The sequence below is a fragment of the Acanthochromis polyacanthus genome, chromosome 21 (assembly GCF_021347895.1).
Source record: "Acanthochromis polyacanthus isolate Apoly-LR-REF ecotype Palm Island chromosome 21, KAUST_Apoly_ChrSc, whole genome shotgun sequence".
Taxonomy (NCBI): Eukaryota; Metazoa; Chordata; class Actinopteri; family Pomacentridae; genus Acanthochromis; species Acanthochromis polyacanthus.
Genome location: NC_067133.1, coordinates 24,476,579 through 24,494,673, shown reverse-complemented (window position 1 = coordinate 24,494,673; position 18,095 = coordinate 24,476,579). Strand labels below are relative to the sequence as shown.

At 39.2% G+C, this 18,095-nt stretch overlaps 1 protein-coding gene across 1 annotated transcript; it reads right to left on the bottom strand.

The window, feature by feature from the left end:
- Positions 1 to 365: 365 nt before the first annotated feature.
- Positions 366 to 16,181, bottom strand: slc6a16a (solute carrier family 6 member 16a). The gene is given in 18 exon segments (XM_051941326.1): positions 366 to 1,973; positions 1,975 to 2,096; positions 4,265 to 4,415; positions 4,417 to 4,441; positions 4,551 to 4,587; positions 4,590 to 4,700; positions 4,863 to 4,916; positions 4,919 to 5,059; positions 5,062 to 5,077; positions 6,852 to 6,922; positions 6,925 to 7,034; positions 7,201 to 7,442; positions 7,551 to 7,661; positions 8,566 to 8,741; positions 8,815 to 8,941; positions 9,691 to 9,848; positions 10,051 to 10,273; positions 15,908 to 16,181. Coding segments are annotated over 18 exon segments (2,094 nt in total). The 5' UTR covers positions 15,911 to 16,181; the 3' UTR covers positions 366 to 1,757.
- Between the last annotated feature and the right edge of the window lie 1,914 nt (positions 16,182 to 18,095).

Here is an 18,095-nt window from a genome sequence, read left to right as displayed (position 1 = left end):
TAAATATTCCAGCCTTCAATATCTGTACAATTATCACCGTCTTCCTTTACTGACAAAAAAATCAGAGGAGCTGATATATATATTCTTCTTTTATAACACTGGACTGTAAAAACATACTTTTTAAACAATAATAATAATAATAATAATCATTATTATTATTATTGTTATTTACAGTACATTACTCCACTGTTTTTATTAGAAACAGTGGAATGATTTACAATTTATCATAATTATTATTATTATTATTATTATTATTCACCATTACTTTTACAGGATTTATTATTAAATTATCTATTTATTTATTATTATTATTTTTACAATACAAATACCACAATAAAGCAATCTTCTATAACACTTAAGCAGTTTCACAAATTAGACATCCAACATTTCAGAAATTGACACCAACCAAGATCTTACTTACCACAAATATATGCATATAATCACATAAATTATATATAATTGTAGATGTGCTGCACCTGTTCTGACAGCAAAAATATCTTAATTTATTATCCCACCAAAATGTATGATTACAAAACTGAGCAGCCTTGCTTTGTGAAAATGTCAAAGAAAATGACTTGAAACCGTTTAAATTACTAAGATGCTGATTTTCCATCTTATTGGCTTCTAAAGATTATAGAACTTCCCTTTAAGTTGGTGTCTAGCAGACTCAGCTCCAGTAAAAAGTGTCACTTTTATTTTATGTACTTTACTTTCTCAAAATTCAACCTTGCAGCAAAGTTCTTTAGATATAGTGAAAGTATTGAATCTACTTAAATATTTAGTCATGTATTTCAGTGCCTAAGGTGTAACCTAAGTATCAGCTTGAGAGTATAGAGTCATGAATTAGTAAGCTGCTACTCTGTTCTCCCTAAAATATTTATTTAAACCATCTTATTCTTATCTCTTGTAAGCTCTTTAGCAAATTCAGTCAATAACCTTGAAATTATAACATCGTTTATGAAGAAAACCCCCAAAAATGTATTTATTTAACCATTTTTTAAACCAAAGAAAACATTAAAAAATCACCACAAAGATGAATATGAAGTTTTTAAAGGTGTCAGCAGCTTCAGGATTGAGTGTGTGAATCAATAAAAGTGAGTCAGTTTGCTGCCATCTAGAGGTTTATTTAAGTTTCGATCTAGTACAGTGCAACACTGCTACACTGAGCACTTTGTGTGAACACATGTAAAAACATTGCTGTGATCTTATGAGGTAAATTTACACAAATAAAAAATAACATGAACATTTCTCATTTCACCGACAGTAACACACTCTCACTCACGCACACACAGACAGGTGTACAGACACATCACAGTTTCTCCAGGTAGAATGTTTGCATACAGATCCATACTTGTCATGTAGCTAAAAATAAAGCGGATTTTGTCAGTCGCTGCAATCCACAATTCAGTTATGACTCCTGCATGTAGTCAGGCTGCACAAACTTACGTTCACTGGTCAGTATACGGCTGTAAAACCTTCCACCAACTATCACTTTCACCAAATTCAGCAGCCTTTTTACCTTCGTGTCATTGAAAGAGTTTTTAATCCTCTGAACAGCATCGGTGGTTCAGAAAATGAATACAGGGGAGTTGATTTTGACTGGTAAGGCACCATCAACAATATAAATAGTTCAAATAACTTTGGTTTGTTAACAGTTTACAGAGTATAAAGATGGAAAACAACCCAAAGAATAATGCTGTGATGTCTTTCTTGCATACTCAGAGGTTCAGAATTTTGTCTTTTCACAAACAGCTTGCTCACAGTCCTGTATCCTCCTCCTCCTCCTCCTCCTCCTCCTCCTGCTGGGGCAGGAGCCGGTAGTGTTCGCCAGCCATCAGCAGGAAGGCCGGTCTGGGATGAACCCTGTCTTCCTCGGTTGGGGCTCGGTGAGAAGTGGAGTCCAGCTGGTCCGTGGAGCTGCACTTGGTGTACAGCTCACGGTGCAACTCCTGGCCAATGCCGGCCTCCACGGACGGGAGAATGACGGACCCGGCGGTTCTTCAACATGGAATGGATGTAGCCGATAGGAACAGGCAGGCTAGCCAAGAGTATGAGCATGACGATCATCACCAGGGCCCAGCTGGGATACTCTAGTGGTCATCTCAGAGGCCTGACGAGACAAAGAGAACTCTTTATTGGCACTGCAGTGGTAAAACAAAACTAGCAGCAGTTTGTCAGTCCACACAATCAGAAAACATTTTTAAAAAGGCAAGAAATTTGCAAAAAATAAATATAAACAATCTAGTAGAAATGGGGGCTGCAAAGGATTTTCTAAACCAAACTGATAATGCCGTCGTAACATATTTACAGGCAGGCCCACTGTGCAGCCTATGTGATTGATGCCAGACAATGTAATAATTGCGTAGTAACAGTAGGGTAATGGTTAGCACTTTTGCCTTGCAGCAAAGAAGATCCCCGGTTCAAATCCAGGGGTGGGCCTGGGATCTTTCTGCATGGAGTTTGCATGTTCTCCCTGTGCATGCGTGGGTTTCCTCCAGGTACTACGGCTTCCTCCTAACCTCCTGCTAAGGTTAATTGGTTACTTCTAAATTGCCCGTAGGTGTGAATGTGAGTGTGATTGTTGTCTGTATAATGTAGCCCTGCGACAGACTGGGTGACCTGTCCAGGGTGTCCCCTGCCTTCACTCGAGTCAGCTGGGATAGGCTCCAGCGACCCCAGTGAGGATAAAGCGGTGTATAGAGAATGGATGGATGGATATTTACAGGCAGAAATTAATGTCTAAATATTCACCTATTACAGAATGTACGGTTGCGAGAGTGGACACACAGAAGGCATCATAGCATTTCTGTTCATGAGGGTCTGTGCTTCAGGAATATCAATTCATCTGCTCTTTTGTTACATACAGTGAAATCTTTTCTGTAATGACTTTGTCTCTTTTGTTGTATGCTGCTAACCCAAAGAGTTGCTAAACTCCCTTTTGTTGCTGTTCAGCAATGACAATAAAAACTTTATACCTGGGCTTTGCAAAAGTTCTGTTACACTCGGTTTCATGATCTTTAGAGACGTTTACATGTCGGAGTGAAAAATTTCATTAAATAAACTGAAAGTTCTACCTTATAGGCAGGTGTCCTTAATACAAATTTTTTTCTCGGTGAAGTTGTATCAAGATGGAATTCAAAAGAGTTGAGATATCTGCTCTCCTTCGTGCTGAACATCAGCCGAATGACAGGTCTTCACCATTCTTGAAAGATCATCTGAAAGATCTTCACCATTCTTGAGCCTCTCCGCGACACTGTGGACGGTCATCCGGCTGATGTTCAGCTGCTTGGCTTCTGTCAGACTTGTTGTGGCCAGCATGAAGGAGAGCAGATATCTCAACTCTTTTGACTTCCATCTTGATACAACTTCACCGGAGAACAAATTTGTATTAATGACACCTGCCTATAAGGTAGAACTTTCATTTTGTTTATGGAATTTTTCACTCCCACATGTAAACGTCTCTAAAGATCATGAAACCGTGTAACAGAACTTTTGCAAAGCCCGGTATATTGCATTTCTATATATTAACTGATTCTACATTATAATGTCAAATCTCAGCTTTAATTTGAGTATCATCACTGAAAGATCTGTGTGTGAGATGTAGACTTTTTAATACTCGGTACCCTAATTACGAAGGTAAAATAATCAGACACTTGATTTTGTGGGCGCAGTGAGTTTTTTTCTACATCATTTTATGCACAAACAGATCACACATAACTCAGGAGTCAATATGAGGAATAAAAAGGTGATCAAGAAGATGACAATAAGGCTAAAAAAGTAAAAATTTGTTGTAGATATCGACAAAATTGATGATTTCATTGCTGACAGAAGCGACAGGATTAAATCTGAGGTATACTGTGTGCTCAGACTCAGTCAAATGCATCCAAATTTACTATTTTTGGATGATATTTCGTTATTCAGCACCCTGAACATGAGGCAAAATTACTAAAGGAGCTTTTTAGGGTGAAGAGGTGGGATATCCTCGACTGGCGAGTCAATCTCATAATCTCAGTCATCTGAGCTGTTTTCTGAGACAGAGAGACTCTGAAGCAAGCAACAACTGCAAAGGATTTCCGATCAAATATTAATCTAACTATTTAGTTGACCTCATGTCCCTATCTCTCTGCAGTTCTTTTTTATATTGATACTCAAATTTTAGGGTATTTATGTAGTTTTGTTTCAACTGCAAATATTTCCAGTCTGGGCTCTGTATTTAAATTAAACAGGCTATGTTGACTTTTTTGGGACTGATAAAAAGTTAAATCTAATATCGTACTGTGCTCTTGATTCCAGGCGGTGTACGTGGGTCTTTTGAAGACCATCCGCAGAAAACTGGCAACCAGGAGTCCAACCATGGCCAGTAAACAGACATATTTCCACAGATACTTGTACACCACTGGAGGGCGCCATTTGAGGCATTACTTCAATATCATCCAGGAAGCTGCAGAGATGGAAAATGTTTGTGAGAAAATGTTTGCAATTTTTTTGTGTTTTCAGGATAAGATGATGAAACAGACTAAATAACCTGATGATGAAAAGGTGTTCCTTACCGATCTGTTCCGTAAACCCACGCCACACTGATGGTTCAAAAATGACCACAATGACTAACGGTAGGGTCGCAGAGTAGTCATCAAACATCGTGACAAAATAGTTGCCAGAGCGTTGGGTGAACAATAATCCAATTACAAACCCAAGCACAGCTGGACACTGAACAACAGGCAAAAATAAAGAACAAAAGACAATGATTATGACCTGAATTCTGCAAAGCCTAGAACAACTAACTTAGAGGTCAGGGTTTTACATTTCACCTCTAGAAATCATCACATTAAAAGACGCTCGTAAAGTATAAATGACATTTGAACAAGTGTCTGACTTGCCGGTGAGGATGGTCCTGTGGCGTCCCAAGAGGCTAAATTGTCCATGAGAGGTGTGAGGATTCCCTGCATGGTCCCGAACATAGTGCTGAGGCCCAGGTTGAGCAGCATCAGGAAGAACAGTGTGGACCAGAAGGGGCTGGCTGGGAAGAGCGCCATTACCTCAGTGAATGCTATGAATGCCAGCCCGTCCCTTCAACACCCTGCATGCACACAGAAATGATATCTCAACGAATATCTCTTATAAACACATGTAAATGGGCAACCAATGAGTGTAAATAGTGATTTCTAGCAATTTTTGCACCACATTAAAGGCGCCTATCAGTACAAAAAATGTCCTCCTCCTGAGCCTCCATCTTTAAGAGTATTGCATTTTTTTAAAAAATAAAATACACACTGTGAGACAACATGACTTTTGTACCCCTTCCTCTGTTTCTTTAGTTTCTTCTTTCTTTCCTCTAACACAGCTTGTTTCCATTTTCTTCTAGATACAGTGCCTAACATGTTTTCATCCTCTGGCCTGCTGGATATTTTAATGTACCTCTCAGATTCCTCAGGAGTCCTGGGAACATCAGTACTTTGCCTACATACTATTGTTATTGAAAAGTTTCACCTTTGGTCTTTCTCTCTCATAAGAGGTATTTGTATTCAAACTTTTTCATGGTACCAGACGGATAAAATATCTTCTTGGAATTCAGATTTTCATCACACAAATCTGCATCTAGTGCTACATTAGAGGCCTGATTTGGTGCCAGCAGGGGTTTACGAGGAAAGAAATTCCAGCCTAGACCTTATTGCTGGAACTATCCTGGAGGGGAATATGTTCTCATGTGCACCCTGTCTGACTTCTCGTACTTTAATACAGCTTAATACAGGATCTATAGTAAATTAGATTTGATTGGTGTCTGTGTTTCCTCATCTGCTCTGTGAAGATCTTGTTATTGTGACTGACTTATTTCATGCAGACATTTTAACAAAACCATTATGACCTTTTCTTCAGTTACACTATTGTTCAAAAGTTTGGGGTCACTTAGAAATGTCCTTATTTTTGAAAAACAATTGTGGTTTTTTTTCCAATGAAGAAAACATTAAATTAATCAGAAAAACAGTCTAGACATTGTTAATGTGCTAAATAACCATTCTAACTGGAACAGCTGATTTTAATGGAATATCTACACAGGGGTCCAGAGGCCCATTTCCATCAACCATCACTCCTATGCTCTAATGGTACATTGTGTAGAAAGACTAATTGATGATTTGAAAACCCGTGTACAATTTTGTTACCACATGAATAAAAGTGCGTGTTTTCATGGAAAATATGAAATTGTCTGGGTGAACCCAACCTTTTGAACCGTAGTTAATCTGTTGGATCATGCTTTCACCATCTACCAAAACAATACAGTAAATGCTTTAAATAGTTTCCTTTAAAGTCCATCTGCAGTCATTGATTAAACCCCTAAAAACTCATCTCACTGTATTAAAGTTGCATGAAGTGATTCTTTCACCTGCCTTAAAATGCTTTAAATGTAGCTATGCATCGTTACTTTCTCTAGAATCTGCAGATATATGAAGTCGCGACCTCACTGCATCCAACCATCTCACCTAAGACTCCGCTTTTATATGATAAAACTACTCTACGCTACACAAGGCCAGGTTGTAGAACTAGAAACTGATTTTGAAGAGCAATGATGCAGAAAGTCCCATGCTGCAAACCAACAGGACTTTGGATTGTTACACATGAAACAAGAGAAGTTTAAATCCCTTTTTTTTTTGCTGTCATCAGTATACCGTGATGACGACTGCTTATTTTGCTTGTGATAACTCTTCTAGCATATAAAAAACACCATATGTATGCACTAACAAGCTAGAAAAACTTGATTTCCACCAGAGGAGGTCTTGCAATTCTACTACCGCCTGATGCTATTTTTCTGGTTTCAGCTCTTTCAGTACAACATGCTTTTAAAATCTCAAGGATACCTTATTCATCTCCTCTTCCAGGTTGCAGTCAGTGATTTTAGGGCCCACCATGGAGCTGTAGTGACTGTACACTCTCTGTATTCAGGAATAGACACAGAGTCAGGATCCGTCATGTTGAACCAGGGCCACCAGTGCTGGCTGGAGTCATTGGAGGACGCCATGAGGTTTAACAGACCGAGATTCCTGGAAGAGGTTAACAAAAAAAATGGAAAAAAATCAAGGAAAATATTATATTCTCTCCAATGTTATGTTCAGTTGCAATCCAAACATTCTACCTTTAGTACTGACAATGCCAAACAATACTCTTCAAGCTGGATATCTCTGCAAAAACTGAAACATGCATCCGTACTTAGCCACGCAGCGCAGTGCGATGTTCTTAGCACGGAAACCGAGCACAACGAAAACCACCAGAGAGGCCAACACGGATGTCATGAAGTTGATCCCGGACACCATCAGCGCGTCCCTGTGGCAGTTGTTGTGTACTGGATTGTAGGAGGAATATGCGATGACTGAGCCGTACCCCAAACCGAGGGCGAAAAACACCTGAGTGGCTGCCTGCCGCCACACCTGCACATTCCCCCAGATCGCCAGCTGGAAAACACCACGAAATAAAGCCTCAAACTCTGAAAACGTTCATGTTTGAAACTTTACCTGGTAAAAAGGGCCACATGACAATGATCTATTAAAACCTCTGCTTACTTTTGGATAAAACATGTAGGTGATTCCTTCTATGGCTCCATCCAACATCAACCCCCGGATGAGGAAAATAAAAAGGACCACATAGGGAAAAACTGAGGAAAAGTACATCACCTAAGATTGGAGAAAGAAATAGAGAGTGATAGCTGCTTCAGAATCTTTGGCATTTTGAGGAAAATTTGCTTTCTTGGTATAGAGTTAAACTGATCATGTGTGTGGATCACATATAACGTAGTGGACGGCTAGTTAACTTAGCATACAGACTGCTAAAAAGGCTCAGTAATTATCACATTATATCCCTTAGATCTAAACAATAACATCAATATCATTTGCAAAATTACTTCTCAATAGTTTGTCCAATATCAATTTCTAAATCATGTCTAGCTTTTCATTTCCTGTACAATGTTTCAAATTTTCATTTCTCAGGTGTAATTTTTCATTTTCATTTGCAAGAATTTGACTAAACGCACAATATTTCACTTTTACAACAATGTCAATGTGATGGACAACATTTTATTTCACTTTTTCAGGCATAATATTTCATTATCATGTGTGCTATTACTTACAGCCTCAGTGCAATTGCCAGCATTAGTTTTAACTCTTCTATTCCAGCCTTATTTTACCTCACTTATTTTTTTCAAATATTGTATTATACTTCTGTCTTATTGCTTTTTCTACCTTTTTGGCACTGCATTTCTTATGTGACATCATTTTGTTTTTCTGAGCAATATCTGGCACAAGATTTTCCTTAGGGACTAATAAAGTTTTATCTTAGCTTTTTATCTCATGTAATATCTTGTTTAGTTTGTGCAAAAAGCATAGCGTAAAAATGAAAATATTTGTTATTATTTCTTGGCTGGCCTTCAGAAGTATTTACAGACAGATTTTATTGCCTTTGCTCAGAGACATGTTTGATATTCCTACTTGTTTTCAGTTTTTAGGGCTTATTTTAAATAGACAGATGAGAGCAGTTTCCTGAAATGTTACCAAAATGTAGATTGTTGACATGTTTGCTCACCTTTGCAGAAGACTTGATGCCTTTGATCATAGCCAATGAGACGATGGACCAAGCGGCCAATAAACATCCTGTCATGATGGCGTTAAACTCTCCAGATTCTTCGATGGAGTTTGTGATGTTGAGAGCTTTCCGAAACCAGAAGAACGACGTCGGGGAGCTACTTGCACATTCTTTCACTGTTGACGGAGGACAGACAACACTGAAGACCCCGGATGTGACATCTCATTTTATTCTCAAATAGGTGAGTACCTGTGTCATTAGTGGTCACATCAGTTGGACACTGCTGCCACGGCAGAGGATACTGAAAAGAATTCCCCATGTAGAAGAGGCTCCATGCAATGATGACATTGTAGTAAAGAGCAACGTAAAAGCAGACCTAGAGAACAGAAAGGGTCTATGAGCATACAGTGAGTACTTTCTTTTTTTCTTAAGATCTGTCAAGGGACAAACACCAAACCTCAAATAACCAAAGATCAGATTCAGCTCTCATGTAATGCTGTGTTTTATGCATGCATGTCCTATAAGTGATGATTAATTATTCTTGAGTGAAGAAATGTGGCCATGATGATTGATGACAATAAGCACGAAGCCTGAGAAGCCAATAGTAGAAGGCTATGTGCTTTATGTGCACAGAAAGTTCCTGCCCACTCAGTGTTGGCCTTGTCTAGTCTGTAGAGAAAACTGTTACGCAACACATCGCCCGGACTGAGCTATACAGCACACTGCCTCTCTCATAGCCTGATGTCATCACCTCCTTAAGTTTACACACAGGGCGACTGGTAGCAAAACCAGAGAGTTGTTTACAGCAATTTGATGAAACAGGCAGTACATGCTGCAGCTTTTTAATGAGATAAGTGGAGGACATTTAGTCTAATGGGCTTTTCTTAAAATACTGACCTACAGTTTAACCCTAAAGAAACCAGCCAGCTACCGAAGCATAGCAGCCTGGTAGAGACACTGTCAACTCACATGACTGTAAAAATCGTCCTTTCAAAGCTAAAGTGCCTTGCAGAAAGCAAGATGGAGAATGGATTTGGTTGCTTCGTTATCACTCAGCCAATAAATTATCCTAGGTGGAGTTTGATAGAAAATATCTTTAAAAAATGCAAATAAAATACAGCTCACCATGCAGCTAGAGTAGCCTATCCCCGCCAGCTTTGGGGAGATGTGCTTCCACACTCCGATGCTGCCCTGTCGGATGCTTTGGCCTGCAGCCAGCTCCATAAAAAACAGAGGAACTCCAACAATGAGTAAAAGAAAAACATATAGCAGCATGAAGGCCCCTGGAAGGAGGGAAGGACAGATTTTTAGAAAAGTGAAGCCGATGTTACTTACTTTATACATTCCTTCATAGTTTTTTTCATGTGTTTTTGTTAGTTTTCACTCCAATTGTGCACATTTGCCATGTTTTCTGGTGTCAAAACTCAAGTTGGAGTAAAGACAGCTAAACCACTGGGTTAAAGTTCTTTCTTTAGAGACACTCACCTCCTCCATTTTGGTGGCAAAGATACGGAAACCTCCACACATTGCCTAATCCCACACTGAACCCCACCTGAGCCAACACGTACTGGATCTTAGAGTCCCAGGCCGGCCGGTCATCGTTTGTCTCAACTCCATCAGGACCAGGGACGCTTGTCAGCTGAGTTTCAGACTGACCCTCCCCCAGCCAGGATCTGTCCTCAGGGCAATCCAGTGAGGACTTCTCCGTCTTTGCCATAAACAGAAAAAGCAGAATGATAATTGAAAATCAAAGAATAACATAATAAAGTCCAGATGAAGTGAAATACATTTTGCGAGGCTGCTTTTTTGCAGATGGAAAGTAGATATATGTGAAGGCAAAATATTAGAAATATACCTGCATATAGAAATTGTGTGTGTACATAAGATTAAATTACATTTGATTAGTTTGGATTATTTAAAAAAATAATTTATCTCATGTTATTTCTATAACTTCTCTGGGAATAACAAAACTATAACTCAATTACAATTTATTACGCTGCATATTTTTATTTTATTTCTACAATGCACATTTTTACATTTTATGCTTATACGTTTCTACTTATGTTTATATTTTTAGGGCATATGTTCATCTTGCATCTTTTCTACTGCTTAAATTTCTAAGACCTGAATGAGAGCAACTGTAACATAAGCAAATTCCTATCTGGGATATAAAGTCTTTTTGATTTCAGACATGCCAGACTGTCATAAAGGCAAAAAAGACAAAATACAAAATACAAAATGTAAAACAAACAAACAAAACAAGTAGGATGATGTTTAACTTATTAACTCCTACCTGCTATATGTCCGTAGATCTCATATCTTACTGTTTTCATGTTTCCTACTGACCTAAATCATGCCAACAAAGCATAACAGAGCCACTGTACCCTCTCACTGTAGAGGTCAAGCATTCAGGATTTTCCTTTAATTTGTCACCCATCTGTAGTTTTCATCATTAACAGCAGAGTCCACCATCCTGCCTTCACGTGCATGAGTTTTTCATTTTAAACAAAACACTAGATAATCCACGGTAACTCAAACTTTTATCTCACTGTTTACTCTTCACTCTCCTAATACTGTCAGAGCTGTTACTGATATACTGCTGATGCAAACACCTACGGATACTGCAAACCACTAACTCTGATTGTTAATCAGAAACGCATCCCTTTAATATACACTGATACCACCATTAACCACGGATGCATCATTTCTATGCATTTTGTACTTTGATTTGTTATGAGAAATGATCTAGATTACGTGAAAACAAGAAAAGCACTCCAAGGCTGCACAGTCATTGCATCATTTCTGATGGCTGAAATCTTAAAAAAATTTCATGACACAAATCATGGCATTATAGAATGTGGCCATTTAATATACGTAGATGTACCCGCAAAGTGATCTTGTGCTGAGCACAGGCGTGTGTTATACATGTGTGCGTTATGTACCGGTACCGAATCATGTGACCTAAATATGGAGTGGGTGGCAGGAATTGATGGGACTCGGAAACATCCCCACAATTTAATCAATTGTTCCTTGTATCATTTGCAATGAATACGTCCCAATAAGTCCACAATGGTGGACTTGTAGTAGGATCGCAATGTGATTGTCAGTAGGCAGCTGATGTAGTGTTCACTTGACTTGTCATAGTTACAGTGAAGCCATACCACTATCTCGCAATGATACAGAAATCTTTAACAAATCCATGGATCAAGACTATAAGCCGCACCACTACCTAACTCTAATCACTTGGTCCTTGTGTCCTTTCTGACCTTCCCTAAGAATTTCTTCCAAATCCATTGAATAGTTTTTGAGTAATGTTGCTAGTTACATAACTGTGGTGCGTTCCTTGGCGGAGTAAAAATGGTCTGGTATAATATTCAAAAATTGATGTTTTGGGATACACCAATGCACACATAAGTGTTTAGTTATGCATTTATACATCTGTGCTGGACGAAAAGCATCTGCAGCAGGTAATTTGTTGAAGCTATATTTCTAAAATGATAAAACTGCTCTGAAGGTCACTCAGTAAGCTTGCAAAATGTCAACGTGAAGACAGCAATAATTTCTTACCAAAGTGGAAAATGCATGGGAGCAATGTTTGAGTCATGTTGTGAACAGACAGACAGAAAAACAGACAAACCAATGGCGATCGTCACATAACTCTGTCTCTTCGGTGGAGAAATTGCATGTGACAACACATCGGACCACCAGTTGGATGACTTGTACAGACCACTCACGACCTATCTCAACTTAGATCCAAAAAGGCTTAACAGGAGCCAAACTGGCTCCAAGACATGACCTAGCAGGATAATTTGTATGTGCCCTTGCTGGTATCAGCTGGCCAGAGTGGAAAATTACAAGAGCTGTGTGACCCAGAAAAAGTACGAGTTGTTCAAGACACATGCCCAGATGAGGCAGGTGATTTCAGAAATATTCATGCACACATACGTGGAGGAGTGCGAGACTGTGACAAAAATATGCATACACAAATAGAGAGGAGGTGAAGTGGGACGAGCAGTAGCAGTTTAGTGATGTGTGGGAGGGAGTGGGAGAGAGAATCCACTGGGAGGTGTTGGGTTTACATTGGTTCCTAGTGTGGGTGGTGCCGAGGAGCATGGCAGACCATGTGGTGGGTACAGTTGGCAACATGGAAGGAGAAAGGCAAGCAGGACATATTTCAACACAGGAGACAAAAGCTAGAGAGTCAGCAGCTTCATTAAACTTTACAGAGACAAGTGTTTGATTTAACAAATTATATGGATTTAAGTTCAAAAATATGAAGTGCCTTCAGTTTCTTTCTCACATCCCAGTGAGCTCAATTTACTGCTTATCATGGATGAACTGATTTTTGTTGTAGTGGTGGCATTACATAGCCCATCCCATGTTGTCTGAACTGAATAAATGATGTTTTAAATAGTTGGTTACTCTGAAGAATTATTGGCATCAAGTAATTATACATGTTATTTATGAAGCAAATAAGCCACATTGTTTGTTGACTGTCTCAAAATTCATCTCTATGCATCAAAAATACATATATATAAGTTTTATCTAAGAAAATAATCCCTTTAAAAGCCCTAAAATGGCTAAAATGTAACTCAACAATATGACTTTCTTCAGAATGTGCAAATCTGTGAATCCCCTGCTTTCTTCTACAATTCTACAGTTTCATTTAGCAGACGCTTTTACCCAAAGCGACGTACATCTGAGAGTAGATACAACACAAGCATAGATCTAGTCAGGAGAAAACAACCTGGATAAGAGCCATTAAACAACATCTCCATCCACCTGCTGCAGTTTGAGCACACCAACTCGCCTCTGACTCTGCTTAAATACTGTAAGCACTCTGTGATACACAATAGTAAGTTTTAATATTGGGAGTAATTCAGTCAGAACTGGAAAACGAGAAGAAGAAGAAGGAGGTTTGGTTTCTTAGATTTGTTTTGGACAAAATCCCAGAAGTGTGAATCTGGACTTTGTCATTGATATGGAACAGTTTCAAGATAGAAACACTCAACCATATACTGCTTATTTGACTCATTATGTGTCTTACTGTACATAAAAATATCCTATAAACATGTCAACGAAGTAAAACAAATAGAAGTATAGTAGGGACATTTAAAGGTAAAATTGCAATTTCAGTCTAGCTATCTTCAGATTCTAGTTATATAATTAAGCACAGTAATCTGAGACTTTTCTAAGAAAAATGCAACATCCTTCAAGATGTCTTGTATAAAACCACTGACATATACGTAAAACACAAAGCATAGTTCAGCTCTTAAATATTTAAGTGCATCTTCCTCTGTTCACTTCTGCACCTTTTTACTGTCTTTTACAAAATAACTACTGTATTTTTCTCTTTCCTTCTCTTTTTCTATACTTGGCCAACCTTAAATTATCTTCTTGGCACACAGGCCCCATCCCCCAGCACAAAGCGCACACACAGAGTGGTTGTAAATTTGAAACGATTGGTCAGTCGGGGTCTATCTCTGGGTGCAGTTGGAAAACAGGCAACCGCACTTCAGCCTTTAGTGAGCGGTAATATTAAGTGCACTAAAGCATGTGACGGTGGTGCAACCTGCCCAGCCACAGTAAACTGGAGCAAGCTTGAACTAGAAACTGAAATGTCTTCAGAAAATTGGCAGAGGTGATATCAAAATACGGTTAAAGCACAACAAAAATGTATTTTAAAAGTCTATCTTTACTGTGTTGTATTAGTTAAACTAAACTTATTCCATGACTTTAGACAGCTCCCTGTAATCATGCCATATTAAATCCTTGTATTTGCTGTGTAAATACAAGGGTTTAGTACATTGCATAATGCATACAGTGCATATATCCACATATATACATATTACAGAGCATGTTTAACCTTGAGTCAATGGGATACATCATGTTTGTCTTGTCCTTCAGTCTTATGCCTCAACACAGGATCTGTCATTGTCCTAAAATATACACAGTTCACTCTAAAGTATGTTATTTATTTACACAATATGCTGTTGAATGTCTCGGTGCATTATATAAGCCAGCATGTGTGTTCCGGCTTGCAGGCACCCCAACCCTCCACAAACAGGCAGAATAAAGCCCCTTTCATATATGCAATTTTGCATGTCAACGTCATGTTTGAAAAGGAGTGAGAGTCTTTCTTTTTTCCCTGTAAAAGTCTCTCTGGCTGCTCTGAACCTGGTTATATTCTATCTCCAGTAAATTACACACTCATCATCAGGTTATCAGCTACTGGCCTAACAAATGTGACTTTCTCTTAAGCTATCCGCAACGGGACTATGATCAAGTAACAAAACTGGTCTGTGAGCCAAAATCTAACAGCCAGGAGTTAAAATGGGCAGCTGACAACATTTGTTGTTGTCTTCATGTCTGTCTTTTGCAAAGCATCACACCAGTGAGGGTGTATCAACATGTGTGCAATGACAAAGTACAGAAGAAAACATTTGTAGATTACAGAAAAGGGCCATAAAGAAGCAGGAACAAGTCATTCTGCTATCAGATATCATTGCTGTGGCTCCCAGAAGCTGCAGAATGAGAGCTACAGTATTTCATTACACAATCCAGCAGCACTGATACAACACAACTTAAACTTATTTAGTCGCTTTCTCTGGGGACAATAAGCATACATTTATTCAATTAATGAAAGGGAAAACACCAACACCCCGCACAGGTATACATCAACAATTACAGACATGACAGTCTCGTCCTAGCACGCGCCCCCCCCCCCCCCCCCCGTGTAGGATTGCATAACTCGAGTAACTGTCAATCACGAGCAAATGTTTCCCACTGCACTGCTGCCAATGGTACACCCTGGAGACAGGCCTCTCCATACAGCAAGTACAACACAGTTTAAAATGAAGATCTGACTTGTTCAGGTACCATTGGGCTGAAACGTCTACATTCGTGTTTCCATTCTCACCTTCACCATGTGTTAACATTTGTCACCAGTACTCCAACTTAAGGAGACTGAACTGCTTGTAAAAACAAATGTCAGAGTTAATAAATGTAATCAAATGACATATATGGCTGAAATTTCTTTTATACTGAAGCACAGTGTATAGCTTTGTCCCACTTGACTGTACATTTTGACTGTTGAAACTGCCCCACTTTTTAAGCAGTATGGTGCACATAATGCATGGAAAATCAGATGCATAAGGGAGATTAATATGAGGCAGCCTTACAGCCTCATGACTGGTTGAGTAACTGACAAAGGGTTAGTTATGGATAAATTATATAAGCAATTTTTCTCCCATGAAAAAGAGGAAAAATATGAGCAAAAAGAGCAATTGAGACATTAAAGACACGTTAATAAAACCCAAACAACGATGTGTTGTGGACATACCATGCTGACAGCACAGTCCCACACACGAGTAGAGTTTCCAGCTGTCCTGGTGTTGGTTTCTCTGCTCGGCTTCTGACAAGGCTACTTTTAAACCGTTCCTTTTTTGGTTTTAGACAATAATCGGGGTAACAGATGGAGTTTACCGAAGGGACAAAAAGTCTCGATCAGGTAGTTTTGACCACTTGTGGCTGGCGTTTTGTGAGTTGGAAGAAATCTATCGTCGTAAATCCAACAAGAAATGGGTGAGGTTACAGCCGCAGAGCCAATGAGGAGACTGAAGGGGCTGAACGGCCCTTCCCCAAAACGGACAGCGGGGCTGGACAACAGCAGGGTACACTCTGCTTGATCACTGTAGTGTGCACTACCTGCAGAGTAGCTGGAATGACACTGCAGCGTTCTCTCTGATTTAAATATGGTTTGCAGAAAATTTACGCAATGAGGGAGAGCAGAACGAAATTACACACGCTGCGCCTTAATTAGCACTCAAATTGTTGCTGGATTCTGCAAGAGACGTGAAAAAGACCTCAGAAGATACAGCTCAGGTGGTAATATCGCCAAGGTTTCACATATATTGTATAAATAGTGGAGTAGAGACGATGCTCTTAAGCCATCGCCATGCGTAATATTCCACTTACGCGGGAGTAAAATTCCACATGGCACAATTAGTCTGTTCAATACCACAATCTCCAAAGAGTTACTCTAAAAAAACAGAGGAAAGAGCCTGAAGAAAGAGTTTCAACATGGTATAACCATTGTTAAAGGTAACAAACAGTGATTGTGTCTGCATGGAGGCAACCTACATAAACTACACAGAAAATACACTTTTTGCTGCAGTCGTTATTTTTGTTGTCAATTGTAGCCATCAGTTTGGTGCCCAGAAATGTGCTCTGCTCTTAAAAGCTGCTAGCATATTGACGCAGAAATGACTCCTGACGCTAAATACATGTTGTGTGACATCACCGCACAGCTGAGTCAAAGTCAGCCTGCAGGAAATTCACTGTCAGCTACTTGTAGGCAGAGTAGAACGAAAACTCTCCTCCCTCTAGTGGAGAAAATGTGCCAAAATGAGAACTACTTTGACCAACTCACACTTACTAGTACATGGATTTATGCTTCAAATATATTCCTAGTAACTGAGTATGTTCCCGGAGTTAACAGTAATAATATCTATGATTTTTTTTTTCCATGGATTCATATTGAATTTTTACAGGAAATACTCAAAATAAGTCCCTAACATGGCAAATTATGGCAACCAGATAATTTTAGCAAATAGCAATTAAGAAAATGTTTTAATTTGTACTATTTCTACCAAAGACCAAAAACCAGAAATGCTGGTATCCCCTGTTTCCTGCTGTGTCTGTCTTTGGAACAGCCTTGTACCGTCTACTGCTGGGATGCAGACAGGTGTCCTTCTACAAAGCAAAGCTCACAGCAGTACAGTAAATCCAAAACTAATTGTGAAGATTAACTTAAAAGCTCTTGGCCCATAGGCTGAGATGAGACCTGCTCATTGATGTGTGCATTATATCAGCAGAAATAAATGTTGTTTGGCAAGCTACTTGACTCATTTGACCAAAAAGGCATTTGAGCATTGTCCACCCATCCATCCATCCATCCATCCATCCATCCATCCATCCATCCATCTATTCACCACTTAATATTCATTAGGAGGACCGAGGCTGGAGCTGGGAGCTGGCTTAGGGCAAAGGCAGGGGACAGGGATAATTTAGAGTGATCAATTAACCTCAGCATGTTTTTGGACTGTGGGAGGAAGTTGGAGTACACGGAGAAAACCCACGCATGCACAGGGAGAACATGCAAACTCCATGCAGAAAGATCACACAAACTGGGAATCTTGTAGCTGCAAGGCAAAAGTGTTAACCAATGTAAATCTGTTTTCAGGCTATAATACTGCTACCACCAAGCTTGATGGTAGGTTTGTTGTTCTTGGTGTTAATGGCCTCACCTTCTCTTTTCCAAACATATTTCTGCTCATTGTGACCAAATAACTCTTTTTTTAAAAAAAAATCCATCTGACCTCAGAGCTTTCCTCCAGAAGGCATTTTCTTTGTCCATGTGATCAGCAGCAAACTTGAGTGGAGCTTTAAGGTTCTGCTTCTAGAAGAAGAACTTCCTTCTTCATGGAGTCTCTCAGCTCATGTTGATGTAAAATGTGGACACACTTTGT